Source organism: Notothenia coriiceps, unplaced genomic scaffold (genome assembly GCF_000735185.1).
Source record: "Notothenia coriiceps isolate Sejong01 unplaced genomic scaffold, NC01 NC01_scaffold00017067, whole genome shotgun sequence".
Classification (NCBI taxonomy): Eukaryota; Metazoa; Chordata; class Actinopteri; order Perciformes; family Nototheniidae; genus Notothenia; species Notothenia coriiceps.
Genome location: NW_011349768.1, coordinates 737,028 through 763,520, shown reverse-complemented (window position 1 = coordinate 763,520; position 26,493 = coordinate 737,028). Strand labels below are relative to the sequence as shown.

The 26,493-nt window shown below is 40.3% G+C and overlaps 1 protein-coding gene across 1 annotated transcript; it reads left to right on the top strand.

The window, feature by feature from the left end:
* Positions 1-23,441, top strand: LOC104950044 (translocation protein SEC63 homolog). Its single transcript, XM_010776484.1, has 13 exons — positions 1-279; positions 1,206-1,305; positions 2,755-2,869; positions 3,102-3,214; positions 3,331-3,392; positions 3,851-3,909; positions 4,031-4,081; positions 4,184-4,292; positions 4,525-4,619; positions 4,732-4,887; positions 21,471-21,554; positions 22,102-22,134; positions 23,367-23,441. Exons 1-13 carry the CDS (start codon positions 156-158, stop codon positions 23,439-23,441), a joined length of 1,176 nt encoding a protein of 391 aa, XP_010774786.1. The 5' UTR covers positions 1-155.
* Positions 23,442-26,493: the final 3,052 nt, after the last annotated feature.

Below are 26,493 nucleotides of genomic sequence, written 5' to 3'. Positions count from 1 at the left end.
CATTGCGCAGGCGTACACCACGTACACCGATGATCAGAGCTGTCTCGGCTGAATGCTAGCTGGCTAGCTAACGGTCTGTCAACTCGCACACATTGGGCTAGAAGGGGGAGAAGCGCAACGGTGGAGAAGAAGGGCGACCCAAGCGCCGCTACGAAATGGCCGGGCAACAGTTCCAGTACGATGACAGCGGCAACACGTTTTTCTATTTCCTCACGTCCTTCGTCGGACTTATTGTGATCCCAGCCACATATTACCTCTGGCCCCGGGATCAGAATGCTGGTAAGGCCCGATGTCTGCCTCAGTGCTAACTTAGCTAACTCAATAACCACAGCTAGTGTAAAGTGTCCTGGTAGATTCAGCTCGTCTTGTTTGTGTTAATGCTCACCAGTGTGCAGCCTGTTAATCTGGTTAGCTTCCTACTAAATGCAGCGGCTATACGAGCTAACCATACGTTAGTTTAACTTGTGAATGTAGGCTAGCAGACGTCTCTAAGATGATGTCCACGTCTCTTTTACTGCTCGTAGTTAAGTACAGGTCAGTTAGCACAGATACCGCACCAGCTTCAAGTATTACAAAGCCATTTGTTATCTATCTGCCTTAACGTCACATTTATAGTCTGTTTAACCATACTCCGATAGTAAATGAAGCTAAACTGGCTGGTTAAGCAACACCAAAGCCTTGTGTTGAAGGTGCCTTGCCTTTGTGGCTTTATTCACCTTATCCTGATATCCTTATAGCAGATCTGTTATCTATTTGTCAACAATACACCATATCTAACATGGTTTGGGAAACATATGCTATCAAACTTTACCCCGCTGGATTAATGGGGATTATTTAATGACAATTTAGATTGGAGTTTAATAGGATGTAAACAGTTATTTTATTGTTATGTTGAATTAAATATTGTATTGCAAGTTAGGTGTCCCCAATCAACATCATTGCATTAACAATATCGGAAAAATACACCCACATTTAAACTTAATTCAAGCTGAAAAAAGGAAACAAATGCATCCCCCTCTAAAAACATATCCACAATGATTATAAATCCCAATGAAAATATCACTCAACCCTCTTTAAATCATTACCATAAAGCACGTGTATTTCCTCCCTAACTAATGTGGCATTATCAGTAATCATTGTGACTGTTGTGATGATATTAATGTGTCCGTAACCTCTCTCTCTCTCTCTCTCCATTGTTTTTCCAGAACAACTGCGTCTGAAGAGCCTGAGGAAGGTCCATGGAAGATGTCTGTGGTACCGGCTGCGGCTGACGAAGTCGCAGCAGAGCATCGTCCCAACACTAAAGTGAGTCCAAACATCTTGGTTTGTAGTTTTCATGGTGTAAATAGACAAGCTGTGGGTGATTTAAATCCAGAGAGGCCTCTTCTCGAGCTTCGAGATTTGTCTTGGCAGATGAGAAGCGCTATATAAATTAAATTTATTTATTTATTATTCTCACTTCAATTAAGCCCAAAATCAGATTTTACTTTAAATATTTCACTTGTTTATGGGGCTGTTACGCCTTTTCCTAATGCAGCTTCAGTATCATACAAATTCCTCACTGTTGAAATATGATTGGCCTAAACATGCTCAGCAGTGTAATAACAGGCTTGTTTCCTTGATTGGTCCGCTCCCTTTCTCTTTGTACATTTCGCATCCCTCCTGTTGTCTGGGTGTGACTTGCTGTTTGCCTTGAGTAACATCAGCCATCCTTCCTTTACTAAGACTGTTCCAGACAGCTCTCTGGACCACTTAGTGTGTGTTTCAAGCTGAACACTGTCATGTGACAATGAGGCAAAAGCCACACTGTCCAAAGAATACATCTTTTGTGTGGAAATACTTGTATTTGGTCATTTTGGGCACTTTTTTTTCACGTGTAAACCTCTTGGTGACGCGTGCTGTCTGTGTAAACACCGAGTTGCACTGTTTAGCATTTCTCTTAAGATGACGCTGTTTTTCTCAGTGTTGTTTATTCCTTCGGCGTGTGTGGGTTAATAGAAGATTGGGTGTTCAAGTGCGGTTCAGCGTCTCACTCTGCCTATCTTCTCTCACTCCTCGCCTCCTCCGTCACTGTGTTTCTGTCTGAGCGTCTCGTCTTTGTTCTGTCTCCTCGGATGTTTGTTTTCATGCATCCACTTTCCACTCCGGTTCTGTCAATACACCTCCTATATTCTGTTATTACTCTCAAAATTCATGACTTGTTTTTTAGCATGACTGCATTTCTGACTTAATCTGGTGGAAGCATCTTTTTTCATCAGCCATTTATTCTCAAAATGCTACTATCCATTTCCTCTTTGCAACTGTATCAAAACAATGGTTTTTATTATAGGAATCCATCGTATATTTATTTCTGGTTGAGCCAGCCAGACAACTCAGGCTGGTGAGCGGTTGTCATGGCAACAGATGCTGCAGAGCAGGCCATGGGGTTTTGCTATTGTCATGGAAACAAGTTCAACTTTCATGCATAAATACCAAACAACAACAATGTCAGAACCTGCCCTGCCCTTCTGCCTCCATGCATAGACCAAGCTTTCTGTTTTTTATATTCCCAAATGTCCCGTCTCTCTAACAGCTGGAAGCTAGTTTTCATTGCAAATTGCATCTGCACAATATCTAAACTCCAAACCGGTCTAAAAATTAGATGACGCAGTGTGAAGTGGCTTTTAAAAAAATGAACGGGCCTGATGTTGTCTCCTGGGAGCGGTTACACTTGTGTGTGACATCTTTTCCTTGCTTGTGTGTTTCCATTTTCAGGAAAGCAGCTTTGTTATTTGGCTGGGCTGTGTTCCTGCTGCTAGCATACAAAGTGTCCAAGCTGGACAGAGAGTACCAGGAGTATAACCCATATGAAGTCCTCAACTTGGACCCGGTAAACACGCACAAAACACAATGTCTCTTGTTTTCTGTGGGTCCTCTGAAGTCCGTTAAGACTCTTTTCATCTGGTGGGACAAAGATAACTTTTCTAAGATGAAACGCAAGATAAAAATAACCATCTTTCAGGACTTCTGAGAACCCACCGTGTAGTTTTCCTTTGACTTGTATCTGTTTTTACACTTCGTGTGCGGTAAGGAGCTGCTGTAATTTATATTTCTGTCTCCAGGGTGCATCGCTATCAGAAATCAAGAAGCAATACCGTGTGCTATCACTCAAGTTCCATCCTGACAAAGGCGGTGATGAGTCCACATTCATGAGGATTGCCAAAGCCTATGCTGCGTAAGTGTCTCGATGTTGTAAGCCAGACAGCATTTACATAATCAATAAACGGATGAATGAATAATGAAAGCCCAGAAGTGTAAGGTGATTGATTCCTTTTACTCTTCAATCCACAGTCTGACAAACGAACAGTCACGACAGAACTGGGAAACATACGGTAACCCGGATGGGCCGGGAGGTGAGTGAAACTACCTTTTTTTTTAATATTTTCACACATCTGCATTTTAAAGTGTTGCCACACCTTGTTGATCAATTCTGGTGAGTCTGACTCGCTTAGTCATGAATGTGACAAACAATGGAAGATTCATCGATACATGAAAGCCCGTTAATTCCAGGGAGAAATACCTTGAAGATATGTCTCAGTCTTATACACTGACTTCTACTGTGGGCGTTTTTATAATGCATTTTCACTCACTGGCCTCCAAAAGTAACACGTGTTCATGTTGTTCAATGGCATCTAAAATGGATTATAAGGTTTCGAGTGTAGAAATTGAATAGTAATTTTTCACAATGTAAATATAGGAAATAATCATTTTGTGCTATTCCAACTTTGCCCATGATGCTAAATTTGCCACACGGCACAGCTCTTGATTTTTTTACCATTTTGATCAATGTTTCTTATGTCTCCCTTTCTAGCCACCAGTTTTGGTATTGCTCTGCCCGCCTGGATTGTTGACCAGAAGAACTCAATGCTGGTATATATTAATGTCAAATGGATTAACAATTTGCAAACCTACCTTTTTATTTGCTTTAAAAGTGTTGTACTATACTAGCAACAATAAAAAGGAGTGTGTTACATCCTGCTTTCTTCTCTAGGTGCTGCTGGTATATGGACTAGCCTTTATGGTCATCCTTCCTGTTGTTGTGGTAAGTCCTCCTCAGCATTAGATTGTACAAAAAACAGTTGCCTTCCCTTCCTCCTGTACCCTGACTTTCTAACCTTCTTACCTTTTTCCTTCCACATCTCAGGGCACATGGTGGTACCGCTCCATCAGGTACAGCGGAGACCAGATCCTCATCAACACCACGCAGCTCTTCATGCATTTCATGTACAAGACACCCAACATGAACATGAAGCGTGAGTTCCCCTTCTTCTTATAACAAGACTTTGGACAGATAGCAGACACGTTGAAGCAGAACAACAGGGGTGCATATGGTTATTATTGTTTGGGGGATTTTTTCAACATGCTAGTTTGAAGCGTTAGGTCCAATGATTAAGTCAAACAAGCTTTACTTCCACCTAACAAAACAGAAATTCTGAAGTTCTTTTTGATATGTTTTTTTAAACTTATTTTGTTTTTCACTCTCAGGGTTAGCCATGGTGTTGACTGCAGCGTTTGAGTTTGACCCTCGCAGTAACAAAGACGCCACCATACGACCAACAGACAACATCGAAGTTCCACAGGTACTAAAAAACCATACTTGAGTCTGCCTGTGTGAGAATGACTGTTTTGAATCTGTGTGTAAAGAATTCAAAAGAAAACACTTGTAAACAACCTCTCCTGTGTGTCTTTTAGTTGATCCGTGAGTTGGGAAACATCAACGTGAAGAAGAAGGAGCCTCCATTCTGCTATCCTTACAGTTTGAAGGCCAGGGTCTTAGTGCTGGCTCACCTGGCACGCATGGACGTCTCAGAGGAGCTGGATGAAGGTAGGACACTGGAAAAAAAACTTGTGGAAAAATTGCTAAATGTTATTATTTACATGTTATGTTGTAAAAGCTACTCTTAGCCTGCTGATAAATTAAAGGGGACCTATCATGCAAAATGCACCTTTGTACGTCTTTTATACATGAATATGTGTCCCCGGTGTTCCAGGGAACTCACCAAGTGTCAGAAAACACAACCCTCTCTATTTTCCTCCTTAGCCAAATCTCAAAAAAAGGGGCTGCAACGGATCTGAAAAAAACGGATCCAGATTTCAACACTTTTCTACGTCACAAAGAGGTGCTCCGCTTATTGGTCAACTCTCCACCTATCAGGGGAATGAGCCACGGCCACGTGCATTGCCAAACCTCTCATTCGCATATACTGTAGGACGGATTTCCGTCGATTTGGCTATTCAAATGTTAACGAAACGGACAGACTTCCGTGCACATCAGCGGCTGTCAGATTAAAACAGTTTAATGCACTTTTAACACTCACGTACCCAGGATTCCTGCTCCTTTCCTGGGTTACAAAGTGAGGTGACGCAGCCTGTCCTCTGGGTGCGCTCTGTGGGGGGGGTATCGCAGCCTGCTCCTCTCTGCCTGCCTGCCGCTGCGCTCTGCCTCTATCCACACAACTTTCCCCCGCCTTTCAGAGACTTATTGCTGGGTCAAACTCTAAGTTACAAACTGTGCCGGAGCTGTTAGATTAACATTAACATGCTTATTGTAGTTGTAACTAAGTGCACTGCCTTGCGACCTGTAGCACCGTCCTTGATGGAGCATATGTGTGGGCTGGACCTGTATTTTACAGGAAAAGAGTGAGCAGAGAGTAGAGTAGTTCTTGTTCTGTTTTCTGTGAATATCTGCCTCACCCTCTCAGACTTTGAGTTGCGCGTGCTACTAAAGAGACGTGTTACCATGGAAACCAAACAATGGTGTAGCTGTATTAAAGTCCGAGTGGAAACAGTCGTGTTTAAATCTGATTTTGTCAGAAATCGGGAGAAATATGACCCCGAGAGGAAACCGGGAGAGGGCAATGAAATCGGGAGTCTCCCGCGAAAATCGGGAGGGTTGACAAGTATGTTGTCAACTAACCATTCAGAAACGTCCTGCTGCAACCGAGATGTTTGCACCTCCACCAAAACCTCCGNCATATGTGTTTGGGGTCCGTCTCTTACCAATGACGTCACGACGTAAAGACGTCAATGACGTCACGCATTGTGATTGGCTGTACGGTCATTTACCCACGCTGTCTAGCGTGGGTAAATGACCGTACAGCCAATCACAATGCGTGACGTCATTGACGTCTTTACGTCGTGACGTCATTGGTAAGAGACGGACCCCAAACACATATGGTACCCCGAACACATCTGGTACCGACACCGGCCCTGGTTGCAGTCAGTCTCTTTTGATTTCTGGATGCCACCATTGTATCATTACTGATGAAAGACTCCACTCTCTTGTCTGCAGATGTGCCTTTTTCCCTGTCTTCAATCTAGATTAAACTAGATATTCCCAGCAGCGTGACACCTCCTCATATTATGTCTTTCACACAGCAAATGGGATAATATCACATAATAATCCCCTGGCTCTGTGGCGTTGTGGCCAGTCTGATATCATGCTTCAATAAGCGCAGTGTTGACTGGTGGTAGAAAGACATGAAGGCTGGCATCATTTCAGAGGAGAGAAGGTAATGAAACCAGTACATCATTACTTTGACACGTTGTCACCGTGGTGCATTGTTAAGGCTTAGTTTCATCAGCTCGCCTGGGAATAGAAACATGACGGCAGTGTTTGAGCAGGTGGACTTTACTGCTCTACAGATGATGTTTGATCACATGACTGTAAACAGGAAGTCACACTCCCTCCATGCCTGTTAACACCTCTATGTTCAGACCTAAGATGGACACATTTGTTGTGTTGAGTGTTCTGGACAGAGAGAGGGAGATAGGCCTGTTCTAGCTTAAAGGTCAGACTCTGTATCGGTTTCATAAGAAAACTTGATACTCGAGGGCATCAAGGAGTGTGTGTAGAGGGGGGGGGGTGCTGATGCTGAAGGTAATAGATTGCAGGAAGGGTTAACTCAGATTCAATTGGATTCAGGTTTCAATAACAGCAAGGTGAGAATATGTGTTGCCAATTCATCTTGTACAAAATCTACTTGGACTGTAGGTTGATAAACCCACATAAGGAAAGATCCATGGTATTTTCACACAAAATCGAAATAGTTTTCATGCTGTTATTTCTTGTGGAGAGTTAGCTTAGCTTAGCATAAACAAACGTCAAAGAGCTAAATGCTAGCATTGCTCTTTCTTAAGGTAACAACATCTCTCTAGCACTTCTAAGTTCACTAATTAACAGAATGTATATTGTTTGTGAACTTAATACACAGACTAAAGTGCTGAGCTAGAGCCAGGCTAGCTTTTTACCCATGTTAACAGTCTTTATGCTTAGCTAAGATAGCCCTTTCCTATAAAATAGCTTAATATATGGCACACAGTCATGATCAATCTCATCAACATCTGTGCAAGAAAGCTGATTAGCACATTACCAACAATGTTAATAAAAGCTTGAAGCAAACAAGACCTTTACTCAACAAATCATCAATTGTTTGTCCCAACTGTGTTTTTCCCTTTTTCTGTAGCTCATTGTCTTTTATTACAATGTGTTTTTCTAACCTTGGTTTAAATTTGCCCTGGGCCTCGGCCTCCTTCCTCCTCTCCCTGTGCGATGGGATAACAGAAGGTGAGTTCTGTCAGAGATGGATCCCCTCGGCTCTCCTGGGATATGTTGCCTCTGTTTATTTGGCTGTTCAAAGGACAGAGAGGAGGGGGTGACTTAGAGCGAATGAGAGAGAAAAGCCAAGGACCCTCATTGCTCCCAATGCAGCACTTAATACAGTGGAGACCAGCAGCATCTTATTTTTTCCTTTTCCTATTCTGCTCTGTTGTCTGACAAAGCCATTGCTCATGTTACATTAAACTATAAAGAAGGTACTGCAGCGTTTTCTCCCTCCAACTCCTGTACAGGCAGGTCTGTCCACAAATTATAATATAGAGAGATAATCAGCAACACTTTTGCATAATTAAATTGCAATGTTGCTACTGTAATCATATACAGTTGCACTGGATCAGTCTATCTTGATTAGGGCAAATTCCTTATGGAGTTCATTGACTATAAATTAATTCAGTTTTCTCTAATCAAAATTTACAAAAAACTTAAACTTAACTATATAAGTGTCATTGAGCCTAGGGAACCAACTGTAAAAATCCCCAGCTCTTTGGTTTATTATCACATAAGATGAATAAATGTAGCAAAGCCTCATTTTTTTTAAGAATGATGACTTATTTTAAACCAATGTATTCAACTTTAACCTTGATTTCACCTTGAAGTTAAAATCTAGAAAAAAAGATAATTAATTTCTGCTTTTTCCGTCATTTGAGGGATGTGTCGACAAAAACATAATCATTTTTATTCTTTGTACGTCCAATTGTTAAACTACACAATGTAAAAAAATCCCTAGCCCCTCACTCATTCAGGAGCCCACCGTGAGAGAACAGACAGACTGTACTGGAGGGCATACTAATCCTGAGGTCTAGTTGATTAAAAGGCAGATTGTGTCAGCACGGTGAAGTCCGTCTGAGAGCACCTGAACGAGATCGATGGAGGTTGTTGAGAAAAAAACGTTTCTCAATTCTTGAGGAACAGACTTTACTCTGTGTGTGTGAGAGAGTAACGTAGCAACAGAAATTGACAGGGCGGTAAATCTGACTCTGCAGTTTGATGTGTGTGCGTTGTTGGGGTGCATGCTGCAGAATGAGGGGAGAGGGACTGCTGTAATGCCCTACTTTTTCATGGCTCTGCATCAATAGAGCCCCACTCAATTAAGCTTATTCATGTGTACGAGCACGGACACTGCCCACATACAGAGCTCTGCCCCTCGGGCCTTGTGTGGGGCTGTGTTTGTGTCTGTGTGGATGTGTGTAACAGAAGTTGCTTTTTTTTTTCTTTTTTTTTCGGTTGATGACATTCTGCTGCTCTTTGGCAGATATGGGGTGGTGAGCGGTCAGGGGTACTTCTCCATGAATGGATGAGTCCTCACACACACATAGGTCAGTGTGCATATTAGGGCCAAATAGAGCAAGAGGAAGTAAGAGATGGAGCATCTTCTCGAGGATAATACTTAGTCTTATGTCTGTTCTCTTTCTCTCTGGATCATCACCACAATACAGGAGCTCATTTCATTTCCACCCTTGTGTGTAGGAACTCTGTCTCAAGTGTGTGTGTGTGTGTGTGTGTGTGTGTGTGTGTGTGTGTGTGTGTGTGTGTGTAAAAAAAAAATGTTAATCTCCTCCTGTCTGAATGATTATCCCCTCCCCCCCTTCCTGTGACCTTGTCAATAACATTCCCATTTGCTCGCCTTTCATGTTTTTCTGGCCGTGTATCATGTGAACCTCATTGGGCAGCAGAGGACGAGTAAACAGTGCAACTCAAGCCAAGTCATTAGCGACGTTCAATAGGATTTAGGAATAGCACGCCGGGGATAAACACACACATATTGACGCACATAGGAATTGTGTTACCATTACGGTTACCGGATATACTATATGTACGACATACTGCAGACATACAGGTGTAACCAGTATACTATTTCATGATCTAGGCTATTGTTATGCTGGTGGTATACAAGGGTTCATCATTTACCTCTTTATTAGTCCATTAAAAAGTGCATCCATCCACTCTGACAGATGATGGATGTGAATCAAGTCTGTAATCAATTGAATATATCTCCTTTGACTGACGACAGGAAGTGAGCTAAGCTTGATTACCTCATTATTTTTTAAACTAGAGGCTTCCTGCAACATTGTCAGCTGAAGGTCAAAATTGTATAAAAAAATGAATAGAGTGGGGGGAAGAGCAGTGAGAGTTAATCTGAGAAAAATACATCATCTTGTTATAAACTTGGATCTAGAATTACGATTATTGATTAAATTACTACATCCAGCAAGACAGATCTACTTATTGGAAGATTTAGTCAATGGGTGACCCTAATGTGTTTATGGATCTGTCGGGGAAGGTTATTGTTGTTTGTTATCTGCGCTTGGGATGGCGGATATTTATCTCCCTGCCATTTAAATTGCACGGGCAAAAATAGACTCTCGCTTAGCGTCTTTGTCCGAGCGCGTGTTGACACATTTCACGTGGCACCTGCAGACTCATGCATCTGCTGCGAAACAAATCAGAGGTGCTGACAAGAAGGCCTTTTAGCGAGCAGATAACCACCAGCTTTTGAAACAGTTATAAACGTCAGAAAGCCGTCAAATATCTGTCTGAAAAACAAAACGGAGGGCGAGGTTGCAATTTGTGTGTTCGCCTCTCTACATGCCTCCTGCTGCTGTCATGTCGACACTTCTCCTTTCCTCAACCTCTGATCCACCGGGACAGCCACCCACCTGTTTTCTTTTTTTTTTATCCTCCTCCGCCTCCTCTTCCCTTGAGCGTTTTGTTCTTGTCGTCCCTGTGGCTTTCACATACATGTAGATTAGTCGTTTTATGTCTGTCATTGACACTGTTAATCACATACGCCTTCAGAGTGTATGAAAAGGTTTAATTGCTACAAGCTCACCAAAAATGAGCCACCACTGATTAAAACCCAAAATGTGATAAAACGATGATTACGATCATAAAATGCAAGTTTTCATTTAATTTATCTTGATGTCTGCCTCCCTATAGTCTGTTCTCCTTCCACCATGTCTCATATGGTTCTCCCTGTATGCTGTGTTTATGGGGTTGACGGTAATACTGTATGATGTTTCTGCATATCTGCCAGGTGCATAAAAGAGAAAATCTAGATGGATAGAATGAAGAATAAAATTGCAGATAGAACAAAGTGTCTGCAGGTTATTAACTTGAATTATAGGTCCAGTGTTTCCCCTACCATTGTCTTGGAGGGGCGTTGCGCCATGCCAACGGAGCCTCCCCCTGAAATTCAAGGTGTTTTAAAAAAAGAAAATGATAATCTTTTTTTTTTGTATATATTTAAGCAATAGCTCACGACAGGCCATGGTATATGCTCATTATATCACAGCTAAGGGGCGTGGTTCGGCTCGACGCGATATATATATATATACATATATATATACAGCAATTAATCTATATCTACTGTCACTTTTCACATTGAACATGTGCTCTTTTATTAAATAAACTAAAAGCTTTCATTTTAAGTTGTGAGGTTAGTGTTTTTGACCCTAAGAAACACTGATGCATTAATCAATAACAATAATCCACAGCTCCACTCTCTGCTCCAGAGGATTTAAAAAATATATATCCCAGTGACACCACCCCGCTCAGGCCGCACCTCCCCAAGGCAGTAAACCTAGGGGAAACACTGAGGTCTATATCTAGGTCAAATTTAGCCCGAGATATAGTGGTAGGGAAAACAAATCTAAAATGGTAAGTGCAATTCGCCATCACTTGAGAGATATGCCAGATGCAAATTGTGCAAAAATAGAAGAAGAATAAATAGGTGAGAGATGAATTTTCACACTCACACACTTTGTTTCCTGTGTTGATATGACATCCCCTCCCATCCCAGATGATCCAGTTAATCACTGGTTTCATTGTCAGCTTGCGGGCCGACACAATTTATAAACTGGCTGTGTGCAAACACTGAGTCACTCTCCATGGTTGGCTCTGAGAACAGATGCAAAAACACTGTCGTAATTCACGCGTGTATGTCAGAGGGAGACTTTGTTTTGACTTTCAAAGTCAGCGGGGGGTGTTCCTGTAGGCGTGTATTTCACTCGTATGTTTGCCTAAGCTCAAAGACAGCAATGGCTATTATAAGTTGGCACTCTCATCTGTTAAATGTGTTAGAAATTACATTCTTGGAGACTTAAAGTTTGTTTATTGTTTTGTCTTCATTGCTAGCAGTCTATGGCCTCAGAACAAAGGGATTTCTGATAGCTTCTGAATTTGACTAAATCCATTAATTTCACTGGGAACACATGACGTTGGTAATCTTATTGACGTTGAATGTCCAGTTTGGCTGGAAGCCCCGTTTTTCCATCGAGAGCGAGGGTCTAAATGGGCCCCGGCTGTCATTACATCAGCCTCAGGATAATATGAATCATGCGCCCCCGGATCACAAAACTGTGAAATAGAGTCACAAGAGAGATGCTGGCAGTTTCATGTTTGAATCCACAACGGAACTCGTTCTGAGCTTTAAATCAGGGCTTCAGACCAAACCAGGATGAGATGATTTCAGGGATTTTGACTTTGTTCAGTAGCATGTGTGTGTCAGCGACTACTAGACAAAGCTTTAAAGGACCCGCCAAAATGGTCATTTATGTATCAATGATGTACTGAAATTGTGAAGAAAACTGTTTTTCTCCCAAGTCGCAATGGTGTATGAAAAACACAATAAACAAAGAAAATGATTTGAAGCAAATTGGGGCTATGTTTTCCAAAAGCAAGACTAAATCCAACAACTCATGCAGAACAATCCAAGTCTCATGGATGCAGTCATGTGCTGACTAATTGCTAGAAAAACATATTACAGGGTGAGTAATTGATATACAAATGTAATTAAAGCACAATATGGTGAGTGTACTGAATAACACATGATACTGTATGTCTATACTTTTTATTTATTTGCCTTTTTTTATCTGCACTGTCCCTTTGGTGTAACAACATACATTTCCCCATCGTGTAACTAATTAAGGATTTATGATAGTCCAACTCTTATCTACTGTTACTGTAAAAAAAAAGTTGCATTAGAAATCTACGATAGGTATCTTCAACAATGAATATCTAGCATTAGCTAAAATCCGGGCAACCCTATTGTTGAGAATTTCCCTCCACAATGAGCGTTGAATAATCGATGAAGGACTTCACAGAATTAGCTTCCAATATTCAGCATGCAGGATCATAGTAGTTTGCACTGCAATCCTCCTTTGAGGATGAATCCCTCCCTCCCTCCCCAACCCTCTTTTTCTACCGGTTCCCCTCTCTGATATTCAATGTCCTCTAGGCGAGTACAGCTGATTCAGCGTGGGAAAGAGCTTTTTGCTGCAGCAGCTAACTTTATCCAGTGAAGTCACATCATCCCTGCTGCATGGTTTCAGCAAATTGCATCGCCTGGGGGGGAGAGGTGTTTAGAGACGAAGGAGGGAGGAAAGGGAGGGGAATAGCTGTAGAAACGCTTCTTTCTACTATTGCATCCTCTTAAAGTACATTTTTCTCATGGAAACCTTTGTCCTCTTGTTAACCATGATCCTTTAGGCCTCTCAGCTTTTTGTCCCATCCTCACCCTCCATTCTCTGGCGTGTAGTAGTTTCTTTCTTTCCCACAGCGACTCGGTCTCTTATGATGAATTCATCCATCTGATGTGACACAGCATGGCGGTGTAGCGGAAGAAAGCTGAGCTGTGAAGTTTTACTGTGTTGCACAACCCTCCTCTGCCTCATCATCACCACCGTGACCCACTTATCTGTGCGCTCCCCATCTCCCTGCATCTTATTTTCTTCTCTTTTGGATTCCAATTACTGGTGCCAAACTTAGCTTTCTTCATTTCTTTTTAGCTTCCCTTTTGCGGCCGTTCTCTCGTCTCAGCATGATCCCCGATTTACATAGCTTGTTTGTTTTTGTTTTCTCCTTTTTTTTTTTTACTGGCTTTTCAAGTTTTCCTTGTTTACAATGTCATTTAAATATTTTAGCATCTCCTTACTATTAAAATGCACCTTAAATCCCTCCCGTCCCGCCCTATTTCCCTCAGATCTTTCGTTTTCCGCCCCTCTAGTCTTCAATCTTATCCCCTCACATACAGCGCTGTCTGTTCCGATGAGTGGGTGTTATTCTTTTATTGACCTGAGTACTTTTCTTTGAAACCTTTCAGACTCTGTGTGAATGTGCTCAATTGTTATCTTCTATTATCCAGCAACATCAGGGCCACATTTTATGTTTATTACCCAGACACTTATTTAGCCATTACAGGCAGAGACTGAACGTTCCTGTGCTCTTTACACCGCTGCAACATAACCACTCTGTCTGTGACACACACACACGCTCACACACGCACACAAACTCTCTCTCTCTCTCTCTCTCTGAATATGCCCGTAGAGAAAATGTAATTTGATAGACAACGATTTTGACTGCTAAGCTTCCATTTTTAGCCTCTACCTGACAGCAGCCATGATTGTCCTGAAAACAACTTACTGCTGTGTCACTGCAGCTCTTTTTTTTTTTTACAGTATTTACATTTCATATCATCAATAAATCCAGAATTGTAGAGAGTTCATGTATCATACTGAAATATTACAAGTCAAAAACATACCTTACTCTAACCCTAAATGGTCTAAAATATTCTTTTTAGGTAGGTTGGCTTTCTTGTAATCGTTTTTACATTTGAATATTGATAAGGCTATAGTTAGACAATGTAGCTCTTCCAAAACATGTATAGAAGTCCAAGAGTAAAGAAACAAAGCATGTTGTTTAGCTATTCCTAGTTTCTCCCTGACATTTGTGGCGGGTGTTTTTTTCTTGCAGTACAGCTATAAGCTAGCATAGCTTCTGAACGGTCTTTATTTCTGAGGTGTGAGACTCATTTGGAGTGTAGTATTTCAATCACAAGTTAGCAGCTAGCTACCACCGTGCCATTATGTCATTATTAGCTGTGGACAAAGGCATGGGAAATATAACCTAAAATAAAATATTGAATCCACTTTACACAATTACCTTTCTGCTGTATATAAGTGGCCTGAGCAATTAACCCTTCACTGTTCAATACAACTGGTAGTTCTCGTTCACGTAATTAGACTATGAATGGGAATAATGATGAATCACTTTTCTGAGTGAAGTGATGCCCTGTCACAAGGAGTTTGACTCTTTGTTCGAGTGTTTGAATAGAGTCTGAATGGAGTTTGTGGTGAGTCACGGGGCCGGCCCGCTCACATTAGTTTTGATTTAGTCACCTCACCACAGGCAAACCAGACGGAAAGCCCTGCTGGCTGCTTAGCTGTCGGTTAAAACAAGTGTGATACACATGCACACACTTTCTCTGCACTAACAGAAAAACAAACACACTGGCTGGCCTGTCTCGCTGCTGGCTCTCTCACAAAGTCGACTCAAAGTATCCTTCTTTACAACAAACACTCCGCTCCTTGTTATCTTTTGCGCACAGTCTTCTATACATAGGATACACACTAAGTCTTTTCATCTCTGTCTTTCTTCTGCTTATGAAAACAAACACATTTGCCCCCGATTGGAAAAAACTGGTGGTTCTATTCGTCTCTTTTAACACACCAAAAATCCTATTCCATCCTGATTTTACACTATTAAATTGTAAACAATACACATAACGTTGCCAGTGCCCTTTTACGGTATTACATTTAATACACAACATATCACCTTTTCACTAATATATTGCTGAAAATATGCACATGCAGCGAGGTAACAATGTGTTATGTTGTAATTTAGCTAACTAAACAAAAACAATCATGCATTTGTTTTCTTTGTTATGGCTTCTCCACATTTTTTAAAACTTTCTACCTGTCAATATACCCTATTTTTTGCAGTACTTAGTTGTTTTTCATTATCTTCCTTCATTGTATTTAATTTGTTGTCGTTAATGTCCAGCAAACACAAAAGTACAAGAATAATTTGAAAATAGACAGTGGCCATCTGCTACGACTTCATTTCTGTCTAGAGTATCATTTTGTGGTTTATGCTGCTTGAGATCATATCTTAGAAACAACAACAGCATTTTATTTAGTGGAGGAATACCTGGCTCTATCTCCCATAAAATATATATTTGTAGGATGAGCTTCTGTATGAGCTGCAGGGACCTTTCTATCTACCGTCTAACACAATCTGATATTGTTTTTAAGAGTGAGTGTGTGTGTATATGTTTGTATTGCCTCTCCCTTTATGTCTCCTGGCATTGTCCGCTGTCATTTTGTCACCCTTCAACTTCTGGCAAGATGAAAAATTATTTTCCCAGAGGGCATTGGGTGTGACCTCAACTATTTCAGCTTCTCAATCACCAGCACGGCGGCACGTTTACCGTTTATCTACATTTTAAGTCTGCAAACGTGCACGAGTGTTGAAATGATTGTCATTGCATGCAGTGTGTTTCACGCACTTGGGTACTTTCTCACAGTCTCCACAGAGAGACAAAGCCTTGTGGTGAGCGTTTCTCTGATTGATGGTGGCAAAAAGTTGAGTGTGTGGGGGGAGGATTTGCACGTCGTTGGCGATTGCCTGCAGTCATGCCTCACACACACAGCCCATACTTGCCCTAGTCATCACCAATCACAGTGACATTCTGCCTACTGACAGGAGGAATGGGCGCACGCGCACGCACACACACACACACACACAGACACAGACAGACAGACAGACAGACAGACAGACAGACACATCAGTCTGAGGGATAACCACGCTACAATAGAGTTAAATTCACTCTCTTGACAAGCTTTCACTTGACTGTTACTCATTCCAATTAACTTATTCATCTCTATTATTAGGTTGAATCTTTCCTCAGTAGCCTGTGGAACTCATCAGACCACAGTATGCTAGCAGGACGCCACTCTCTGTCCGTTTTCTATGCAACTTGTAATCCATTTTTTTGCATTGTTGACCCAGTCCATGATCTCTGTGCCCTGCTCACATTTCAGAACTGACAGGTAGCTGCTGTCAGTTGTAGACAAGCTGACCTTTGAAGAAGGCGCAGTCATCTGTTACCATTCATTCTTGAAATTCTAGTTTGGACATATAATGGGTTTCATCTGTCCTAAGGGCACACTCTAAAAACAAATGCCTTGGCTCAACAAAGAAAATCAACGCAACAGTTTGCATCGATGTTTATTGAGTCAAGACAACTTCTAATGAAATTGTGTTAAAGCAACAAAGTTATTTGAGTTAGGAGAGAAGGTTTTTATTCTAATCAGGTGTTTTTTTACTTACTTAATAATTGGTAGCATAAACACAAGTTTTGAAGTTGATTACTCAAAAGATTAAGTTGTTCCAACTAGTTTTACCACATGATTTAAAAATATTTTTAAATTGTATGTACTTAATTACCCTCATTCGGGATATACGTTTTTAAGTTGATTACTCCAAAAATTAAGTTGTTCCATCTTGTTTTAACGTATGATTTAAAAGGAATTTTAAGTTGTATGTACTTAATTACCATCATTGTGAACACACGTTTTTAAGTTGACAACCATTTATAAATTAAGTTGCTCCAAATATATTGTATTCAATAGTTTTTAGTTTTTTTTCTTAGCTTTTTCATGTTTTTGCCTTTTTTAAAGAAAGAAATGAATTGATTCCACAACAAAAATATTAGGCAATTCCCTTTTTATTTTGAACTGCAGTTGTTTATTTCAACACATGATGTTTCAATCAGGAGAGAATTCATTTAGTTTGAACATTTATTGACACATGCCATATGATAAGGTGCATGAACACCTGAAATCACAGCTGACTGCAGGAGAGAGGAGAACCATTTTATAGTTTGGCTGCAGCATGTTGATTGGCTGCTGGAGAATGAGGTGAAATGTAATAGGTTAAAGAGAACGCCTGTGATGAGCTGATTATATGCAGCTGCGGAGTGAATGTATATACACCCAGTCCTCCTGAAAGAACTTGCGCTGAGCTTCATTTAAATCTTGAAAAACAAGATAAATAACACAAATTTAAATTGCCCCACAAATAATAAATAAAAAACACATTAGCCATATTACCATGGGAAATGGGGACACAGCAAATAAATGCTGCCATCACGTCAAAGTTAGAGGCCTTTGCATATTTAAAACCAGTGCCAAATATGTCAAATCTTTAAAGTTTTTGTAAAACTACAGTAACAAACTCTCAATGGCCACCAATCTGCAGATCACACACATCAATTTTACAAAAGATGTAACAAAGATGTTTACACTGCCGACAGTCATTATTTCAAACAGTATGAACAAATTTAACGCAGAATACTTGCTCATTCATTTGTTTCCCTCGAGCACGATGGTTGCCATCGTATGGTCAGATCCTGGGGTGGACCGGTCACTGATGATGGCAATATTCATGTATTTTTGAAGCACATTAAATAATAGGTTAGCGCATAAGAGATAATGAATGAAGTAATTGCATACTTTTTAAACTGTCCGTCTTGGCGAATTCAGAGCCATTATTACCAGCTGCTAAAGCAACGCTGGTATTGTTTTCACCTATTGAGTCTGCATGTGTGTGTCATCATGGCAATGATATAGAGGTGGTTTTGAGTACTTTGCCTTTAAATGCAGGTGGACAGATTTTGTCAATCACAACCGTGCAAGTTTTAGTGTATCTTCTCATCTTTTTTGCTTTTGTCCTGTGTTTTTAAACTGGGCCCGTGGACTTTATTTTATTTCAAGATTTTGAATTACGTCGCTAAACTCCTTGAAAAGGTCCTCTTCCTTTTCTCCAAGGTACACGACAAGGCAGTGGATGGCTATAGTTCTCTGCGTACTTCAATTGTATTGTGCTATTTTTGAAAAAGGAAAAAAAGAAATTACCTAAATTAATATATTCTGGGTGACATGCCAACAACTTGCAATTCAATGATAACTCTAAATAACGATCCTACCTCAAGAAGCATGTCCTTGATCTGCTTCACCGAGATTCATTTTTAATAAAAAGCGATATCACAATAGTAACCAAAGTATTTTTGCTCTCACAGTAGCCTCTACTACTTTGTATCTTCTCACAGAACTATTCACAGTTCAAAGGCTGCTAATTTTGGTCAAACAGCAATTTGCCTAATACAGTGCGACCACAAGGCTATCTACTGTATTTGAATGACAAAAGATGACACTCACCTTAAAATGTCCTTTGTATTTCTATTTGTCTTAACTGTCGGAACTTGTCCAGGCATGTTAAGTGGGAGTGGACTTGAAATCCTTAACTCAAGGTTCAGAACAATGAAGTTATCAAGCCAATTGTAGTACCACAACTTGAATTTTGTTTTAAGTCAATTAACGCAGAAATCAGAGTTCAAATTACACACAATATTAAGTTGATGTAATTACCAACATTATTACATCAACACAACTTATAAATTAATGTTTGAAACTTAAAATGTTTATCTAAATCAATTAACTCATATTTTTATCTTGCAACCAAGTATTTAATTAAGTGGAGGTGAAAGGTCGCCTGAATTCGTTTTTAGAGTGCATGACACCTGCTCAGCCTCGTCCGTCAATTTTTGTCCGTGTGTTTCCTAAATAGAGATTATTTTAGCTTGGCTATCTTTGAGTATTTCTACTTAGTCAGCCCAATGTTGGAGGACTTTCTAGACATATACTGAATAACAAACATAACCTACCGCCGTTCTTTTCTGTTTTCTTAACGAGGGGGGACTTCAGAGCGAGACCCTCTCGCTAAGACGCGGAGAGAGATTTAAGAAGAAGAGGTTGGAGGGTACAGTTGACTTTAGGGAGATGCTTAAAATGCACACCGTGTAAATGCCTCTTAACAGCTCAGGAATGAGGATGATGGTGGGGTAGCCTTATGAGCGAGTGTGGGTATGAACAAATGCAAATGAATGCAAATGAGGTGTCACTGATGTCAAGTAGGATTTTTAAAGTTAGGTATGTGTGTTTATTCCTTACATGGGCCTTATACATATCTGTTGTATTTGGTCATCATCAACGTTAATGATTTATATGAAAATTCCAGTTGCAATTCATCTGTAGTCATGCCTTCAAACATAGAGCCTACATGCTACGTGTGCTACATTTGGTATCGTATTTCAAAGGTATAATTGTGATCTAATCGTATTCTGTGCACATCCACCCACGTGAAAAGTGAAATGACAGTGACTGAGATTTAATGCTGAGAGCTCAAATCAAATCTTCTCTCCATCCTCCCCGTCCCTGTGTCTGAATATCAGCGCACGCTCCAGGCGAAAGCATGAAGGAGTCCTCTGAGAGAAACATAAACGCTCACACATACATACACAGCACACTTTAAAAACAGTTTCAGTGTTGTAGCATCGTGGACAAAGGGAAAGGGATGTGATAGAAAAAGGTATTAAAGTCTAGTTTGCTGCCCAACAAGAGCGTTCAATCTTAAAGAGCATTTTTCTCATGCAAGGTATTTTTTCCTGTAGTCGTTTATCAACTTCTAACCAGTTTTTGGCATGAGAAACACCCAAACACTAACAACAACAACATTATATACATGATCAGCTAATCATCAGCTCATTGATCAGTCAGCTGTTGTGCAGTTATTTTCCAGACACGGCTGGTTTGATTTCTGGTCAAAGGTTGTTGAGAGCCATTATGAATCAACCGATTGGCCAAATCAGTGAGCTGATGGCGACGAATGCCACAAATAGCCAAAGAGTTGGATGTTTGATGCTCAGTGGGATTATCCAAACTACACAATGTGTGACAAAGATGATAGAAGATGAATAGAAGTTAGTTCAAGAGGATGCACTACGATGCAGTAGAAGGGGATGCTAAAGAGACAGGAAGACAAGAACGTCCCTCACTGGACAGTTCTACAAAACCCTAGAATAAATTAATTATTGAAGACCAATGCTAACATTTATATAACTCTAGCTTTTTTTACAAGGTATTTTTAGGACAGAGGGCCTTTTTTTGGAGATTTTAGAGTTGAAAGGGGGAGACAGAGGGGAGGACTTGCCTGAAATGTTCGGCCGGACAGGATTCGAAGTGGCTTACTAGGCGGCGGTGACCTCAGTAGGCTGCCAGCTGTAACCACTGAGCTATCCTGCGGCCTGCGATTCTTGCTTTTCAAAACCAAACTGGTTATGGCAAATGGCTTAGGTATGGTTCAGATTAGGCAAAAAAGGCCATATTTTATGTGACACTAGGAGGCTTTGCAACGTTTCACAAACGGTGTTCTACGAGAGCCCCATTTGTCCCTCAGAAGAAAGGCATACCATATCCTGTATTGACAATGAATGTTGGCATTCGACATAATTGGTGAAGAACGGAATCGTCTAATATTGATGTTTTCCCAAATGATGTTGGGATGGGATAGCATTTGCTTCAATCATGCAGTATGTTGTTACTGAGCAGTTCAGCTGTTGGTAAAGGCCACAACACAAAAAAACTGCACTTGCACATGGTTTTTCTTTGGCTCTAATACCTAGGAGGGAAAGTTTGGAAGATACGTCATGTGGTAGCTGGGAGGAAAGGGTTGATCCGCCCTTCGTGCCCCTTTTGCAGAAGCCTTGTGGTGAAATAAAAAGATCCGGATAAACACAGGCCCTTTGAAGTGGCGTTGAGCTGAAAACAGCCTCCAACCACCAAACCACTAAATGGCCCAGCCCGACAGCGTGATATACTACAATGCCATTTCCATATGATGCCTGCTCCTAGTAGGCAAATATATGTTCAGGCTGCTTGGAGCTCAGAGTGCAAAAACAACGTGGAAACACTGATTTGAATACAGAGATGAAATGAAAGAACTGATAATGAGAGAACGTGTGTGATTGGGGTTGGTTTTAGTAAAGGCTTTGTTTCAAATTCATATTTCCCTCTTCTTTTTTTTTGGTTTCATGGCACTGTCTTCCTCACTAACCAAGACTGTTTCTGTGTTTTAGGAAGAAGAGATGCCAGAGGTAGAGATAGACATAGATGAGCTGTTGGATGTCACCAGTGACGACGAGAGGGCCACCAAACTACAGGTATAGGGATGGGGATTGATTGTCTTATGTCTCTTTTATGTTTTATGTCTATTGTACCTATATCTATTTTTAGCTAACCTCATTGTAATATACTCTACTAATGTAATGGAAATGTATTGTAATGTATAGCAACCCACTTTCACGCAGTCAGTCTGTCAGTTACATTTAGCTTTTCTTCCTGTTTCAACACACCTGAAGTACTAGACAGTCAGAATCCTACAACCAAATTGTCTTTGAAGGCAGCAGCAAAATCCTGCTCTTAAGGGAAACTTGTCATGTGACTTATTTGCATGCTGGTCTATTGAGTCTTCTATCAGTGAAAAAATCGATATAGCTGCCTTTTGTACTTAGTTGTATTTCTCGCTGTATGATTCTTCATGCTGGTGTATTCAAATACATTCTGGTTGTTTGATTCTGACTGACAGGTACCATAGCCCAACAACATGCTCACCAACCACTTAGAAAGCCGATGTAGAGAGGGTGGTGAATGAAAAGTCTGAGAGCTGTCACTCTTGTTCAATGTTTTCCTTTTCTTCCTTTTGCACAGGTATCGTTAATAGACTGCTACAAACCAACAGGGGTGAGTATGTTCAGTGTGTCTATCACACAATTTCCACTATCATCCTGACATAAATAAAACAAAGACTAAAATTGAAGAGACATTGCTTAACATTACATATTTTTCAGCAGCTTAAACACTGTTAGCAAAATAGTACTGTGTGCAAACACACCAAATTGCTTATTATTTAATGAATTGGATTATGTTAAGTGTTTGTTTGTTTGTGTGTGTGTGTCTGTGTGTGAGAAGAGGTGTTACATGTTAGGGTTAGGGTGAAAAAAGGTTAAGCTATTTTGGTGATTACAGGTAGCGCAGACCAATCACATTACCTCTACATGCGGCAATCTTGTTCAGCCTAGACTCCATCTTTCACTTGCGTGTTTGTGTGTGTGCGGCATTAGGTCAAACTGCAACAACCACTTCAAGGTCACTATAGAAAGCCTCTCAAAGTGTCAAACCAGTGTCACACTTACACACACACATTGTAATCCCTTGACAATGGAGTAGCACATATGCCATTTTGAACACAATCCCCAAAAGAAGGCATCAGCTGGGGATAAACAGTGAAAGACAGAAGCAGAAATGTGACAAAAGTAGAAAGTGATGGAGGGAGGTGGAAAGAAAAAAAGAGAGCAGTGTTAGAAAAAGGTGTACTGGGAAAAATAACAGAGAGAGACACAGAGACACAGACTCTCTCTCTCCACACCGTCACCCTATCATGGATCTGCTTCTGCTCTACTAAATTTGAAAACCAGCCTGCTAGTCTAATTTTGTCCGAAGGGTCATTCTGCCTACCAGCACCTTTAAGCTGTTAGGTAGAATATTTGCTTATACATTAAAAAGACCAGCAGTCTCACTGTTTCCACTCTTTATGCTATTCTACGCTAACAAGCTGCTCTAGCTTCAGTGCGGAGTCGTGAGTGGTATCAATCTTCTCGTCCAATTTATTGACAAGAAAGCCAAGGAGTTGACTTCAAAAAATGTAGCTATTTAAAAATAAAAACCTTTGCTGATAATTGATGTACTCGTATTTAAAGGAAGGACATGTTTGCCAACTTTAGCTTGCAAACTATAATAGAAACTGAGGATAGATGGTAAATATCTAAAGATTCAAATCCTTATCTCCTTCTTTACTGTGAGCATGTAATAGTCCTGTTTGATCATTTTAATGCATATTTAACTATTAGGAATTCATTTTTGTATTGTATATTTCCTTTTGTGTGTGAATGACTGTTTTCTTCTCTCCCTTGCAGGACTTTGTCCGTGATCTGCTGGCCAGGATAAGGGGAATGAGAAAACTCAGTGCGCCAACCAAGAAGGGCCTATAATGGCTGTGAAATCCACCATAAACTGCGTCATCTCAGCTCCACCTACTTAACCCACTCAACATGGACTGTCATCACACAGAAATACTTAAACATAACGGCATTTGTAACTATTCTGCCATTTGCAAACATGCACCATAAACTCCATGCATATAGCACTTCATTTCACCATCACGTAGAATGACAAGGTGTATTATTATATTTAACTGTTGAAAAGGTACATAAGCAAAACAGAGCCGACGTGTTTAATATACAGCCACAATAAAATGTCAAGCCTTGGAACATGCCACAACTGCAACTGTGCTTTAACATGAACACAACCCAATTCCACATTTCAGAGCCATGTTACAAACTAATGCTGTAATCCCAACAGCCATACAGACTAAAAGCACCAACAAAAGGTGGCGTGGTAACAAAATGTTTGTACTGCAGTAGGTGTGCAATTAGCTGTAGCACTATGTAAACACAGTGCTTCGAGATTTGTCATTTTTTTTACTAAGGTGTTTTACTCTAACTTATACTGTATGTTGCCATTTATTGTTCATGTGATTTGAAATGTAGTTTTATTTTCAGCACAAGGCGTTAATACATCAGTTCTGTCCTTTTGTGATGTGTAAACTCTGGAAAGTGTGGGGAAGTTTTAGCAAGCAAGGCTAAAATATTGTGAAAATCATCAGCTTTTTACCCACTGTTCTAGTGTACATTTCCCAACAGAAAGGCATGATGGGTGTTGCAGTTCTTTGTGTGAGACTACAAAACCTGTATGATGGTAGCCTTTCACTTATAACGGTGTTGTCCGTTGCTCTTCTTCATCAGAATTCATATCAGTTGGTCATTTAGGTTTAAGCACAATGCTAATACATTGTTTTTTATTACACTCTGGTTCACTTAACTCTGCTAACTAATAGTGATTTGCCTTTAAGGAAATTCAGGATCCAATCACTCTTTTTCTCTACACAGAACCTTAACTACTGACAACCTAAAAGGCAATTATGGTTGAGTCATAACCTGAAAACAACTTGAAACTTTGACACTCGTCAGGTCCTGTAAGGGAAGGTGTGCCAAAACTGGGAGTATTACATCTTAAATGTTATACAGCATGGCAGCGTTTCCCTGGAGATTGTTTGTTGAGTTTGTAAACATCTGCGAGAGGGCGTAGATTCTTTTTTTGTTGTTGTTGATGTTTTTCCAGGTTGCAGAGAATAGGTTTTTATTGTATAATCCAAGGTTTAAGTGCTGGATTTAGTTATTTATTGTTGTCAATGTACACCAACACACTCACTAACCTGTACGCTCTGGTACAATCATGACTCTGTTTTGGGGTAGGGCCCGATTTCACTTCTGAGCAGTCGATCGTGTTTCCGAGCAGAGTGGCGCAGACCTGAATCTGCCGTATTATGCTGTAAACCCTCAGCTGCCAAAGACAAAGCAGGGCAATGTTTGGTTTTAACATAACACTTGCAAAGCACCCGTCTTGCATGCTAACAACAGAGAGAAAACACTGATGAAGAGAATAGATATTATGAACTTATAATCAAGCAAAAAATACTTTTATTGACTTAGATACCATGTCTGACTTTGTAGAACTTCTTGTGTTGAAACAACGTGACAGTCGCGTTGGAGAGAATCCAGGACATTTTAAAATGGTGCTGTTTTTAGATGTTCTTCCCAGGTTTTGGTTGTGTAAAACACATTTTCACTGTCGTTTGACGCCAGAGAAATGTGTCTGGGAGAAGTGTGTGTCTTTATTGATGGGGTGCGTTCCGTCTTTAGTGGCCTCCTCTTTGCTTTTCTTTCTATCAATTTGGACTGCATTGGTGTCCAACGCACTCGCATAGCAACGGTTGTTTTGTTTGAAAATGATCACTTGTTTCTGGATGAGTGAATTGAAGGCTAAGGTTAGAGGAAGCCATTATAAGCAACTGCGATGCATTTGGACTCATGTCGAGGTACTCCATAGGCTTTTCCCTGTTAAGAAACAGTTCAGGGGCAATAGGCTGATATTTTATAATTTATAGGATCTCATGTGGAGAGTATTTCGAAAGTGTTCCATACTAGAAAGCTTTACGTTTGCATGTATTTTTAAAGTCGCATGTAGAGGGGAACATTTTGTTGGCCCAAAGGTTTTTAATTTCACAAAATAAAACACTTTCCTTTTTATACCTTTTATTCTTATTATAATTATTAAGACGAAAATATTCAGTTTTTCAGCTGCAGTTTGTTTTTTCTGTACATCCACAATAAGCGTTCTTGTTTTTAAAATGTAATGTGGTGTGTGGTTTGTTTTTGCTGATAATAAAAATGCAGAAGGACTCTGTACTGTTTAAACAGATGCCTTCTCTGTGTGGATTCATTTAGTTTTTAAAGGGAAAGGAAGTGTGGTTTGTACTTTATTTAGAACAATAGTTTTCTTTGAGTTAGATGAAAAGGGCAACATCACTCCCATGTTTGTCCTGAAATGTGAGCCCAAGTTATAATGGGTTAGCTTAGCCTAGCCTAAAAACAAGAAACAGGCAGAAGAGCGGGCATCCCATGTAGGCCTTTAGTATTTACCGTAGCAGCCATATTTAGAAATACAACCCAAAACCCTTTGCTGGACGTTGACCCATCTCTCTCCCCATTTCCAGTGGATCTTTTTGTACTGCCAATAAATGCAAAAACTGACTAAATACTTGCTTAAATAAACAACAATAATCCATACAAATCCAAAAATCTCTAACTAGAAGGGCACAGATCTTTGCCAAGGAAAAGTAGTGGTATCAATGTAAAAGAAAAGGAAAAGCAATGTATGCATCCACCCCATGATTCTGATTCAATCCAACATTTCACAAGAAGTTCTTTATTGATCCCATTTTGTGACATTTTTTAAATGTGGGAAACAGATCTTGCTAGCTACTCCACCTTTCATTAGGTTTCTTAAAAATGAGCCCAGTAGTTTTCCCTTATCCTAAACAAACAAACAAACAAACCAGACTGTAAATATAACCTTCTTTGCAGCTGTAAAGAAGGACACTATTTAATTCCTTCACATTTCAGTCTTTATGCTAAGCTAGCT

Bases quoted from the DNA above. Each gene is read 5' to 3' on its own strand.
- LOC104950044 (XM_010776484.1), top strand. From the start codon at position 156: ATGGCCGGGCAACAGTTCCAGTACGATGACAGCGGCAACACGTTTTTC. The intron at 4,293-4,524 runs GTGAGTTCCCCT...TTTCACTCTCAG, and splicing joins ACCCAACATGAACATGAAGC to GGTTAGCCATGGTGTTGACT. The intron at 4,620-4,731 runs GTACTAAAAAAC...TGTGTCTTTTAG, and splicing joins ACAACATCGAAGTTCCACAG to TTGATCCGTGAGTTGGGAAA.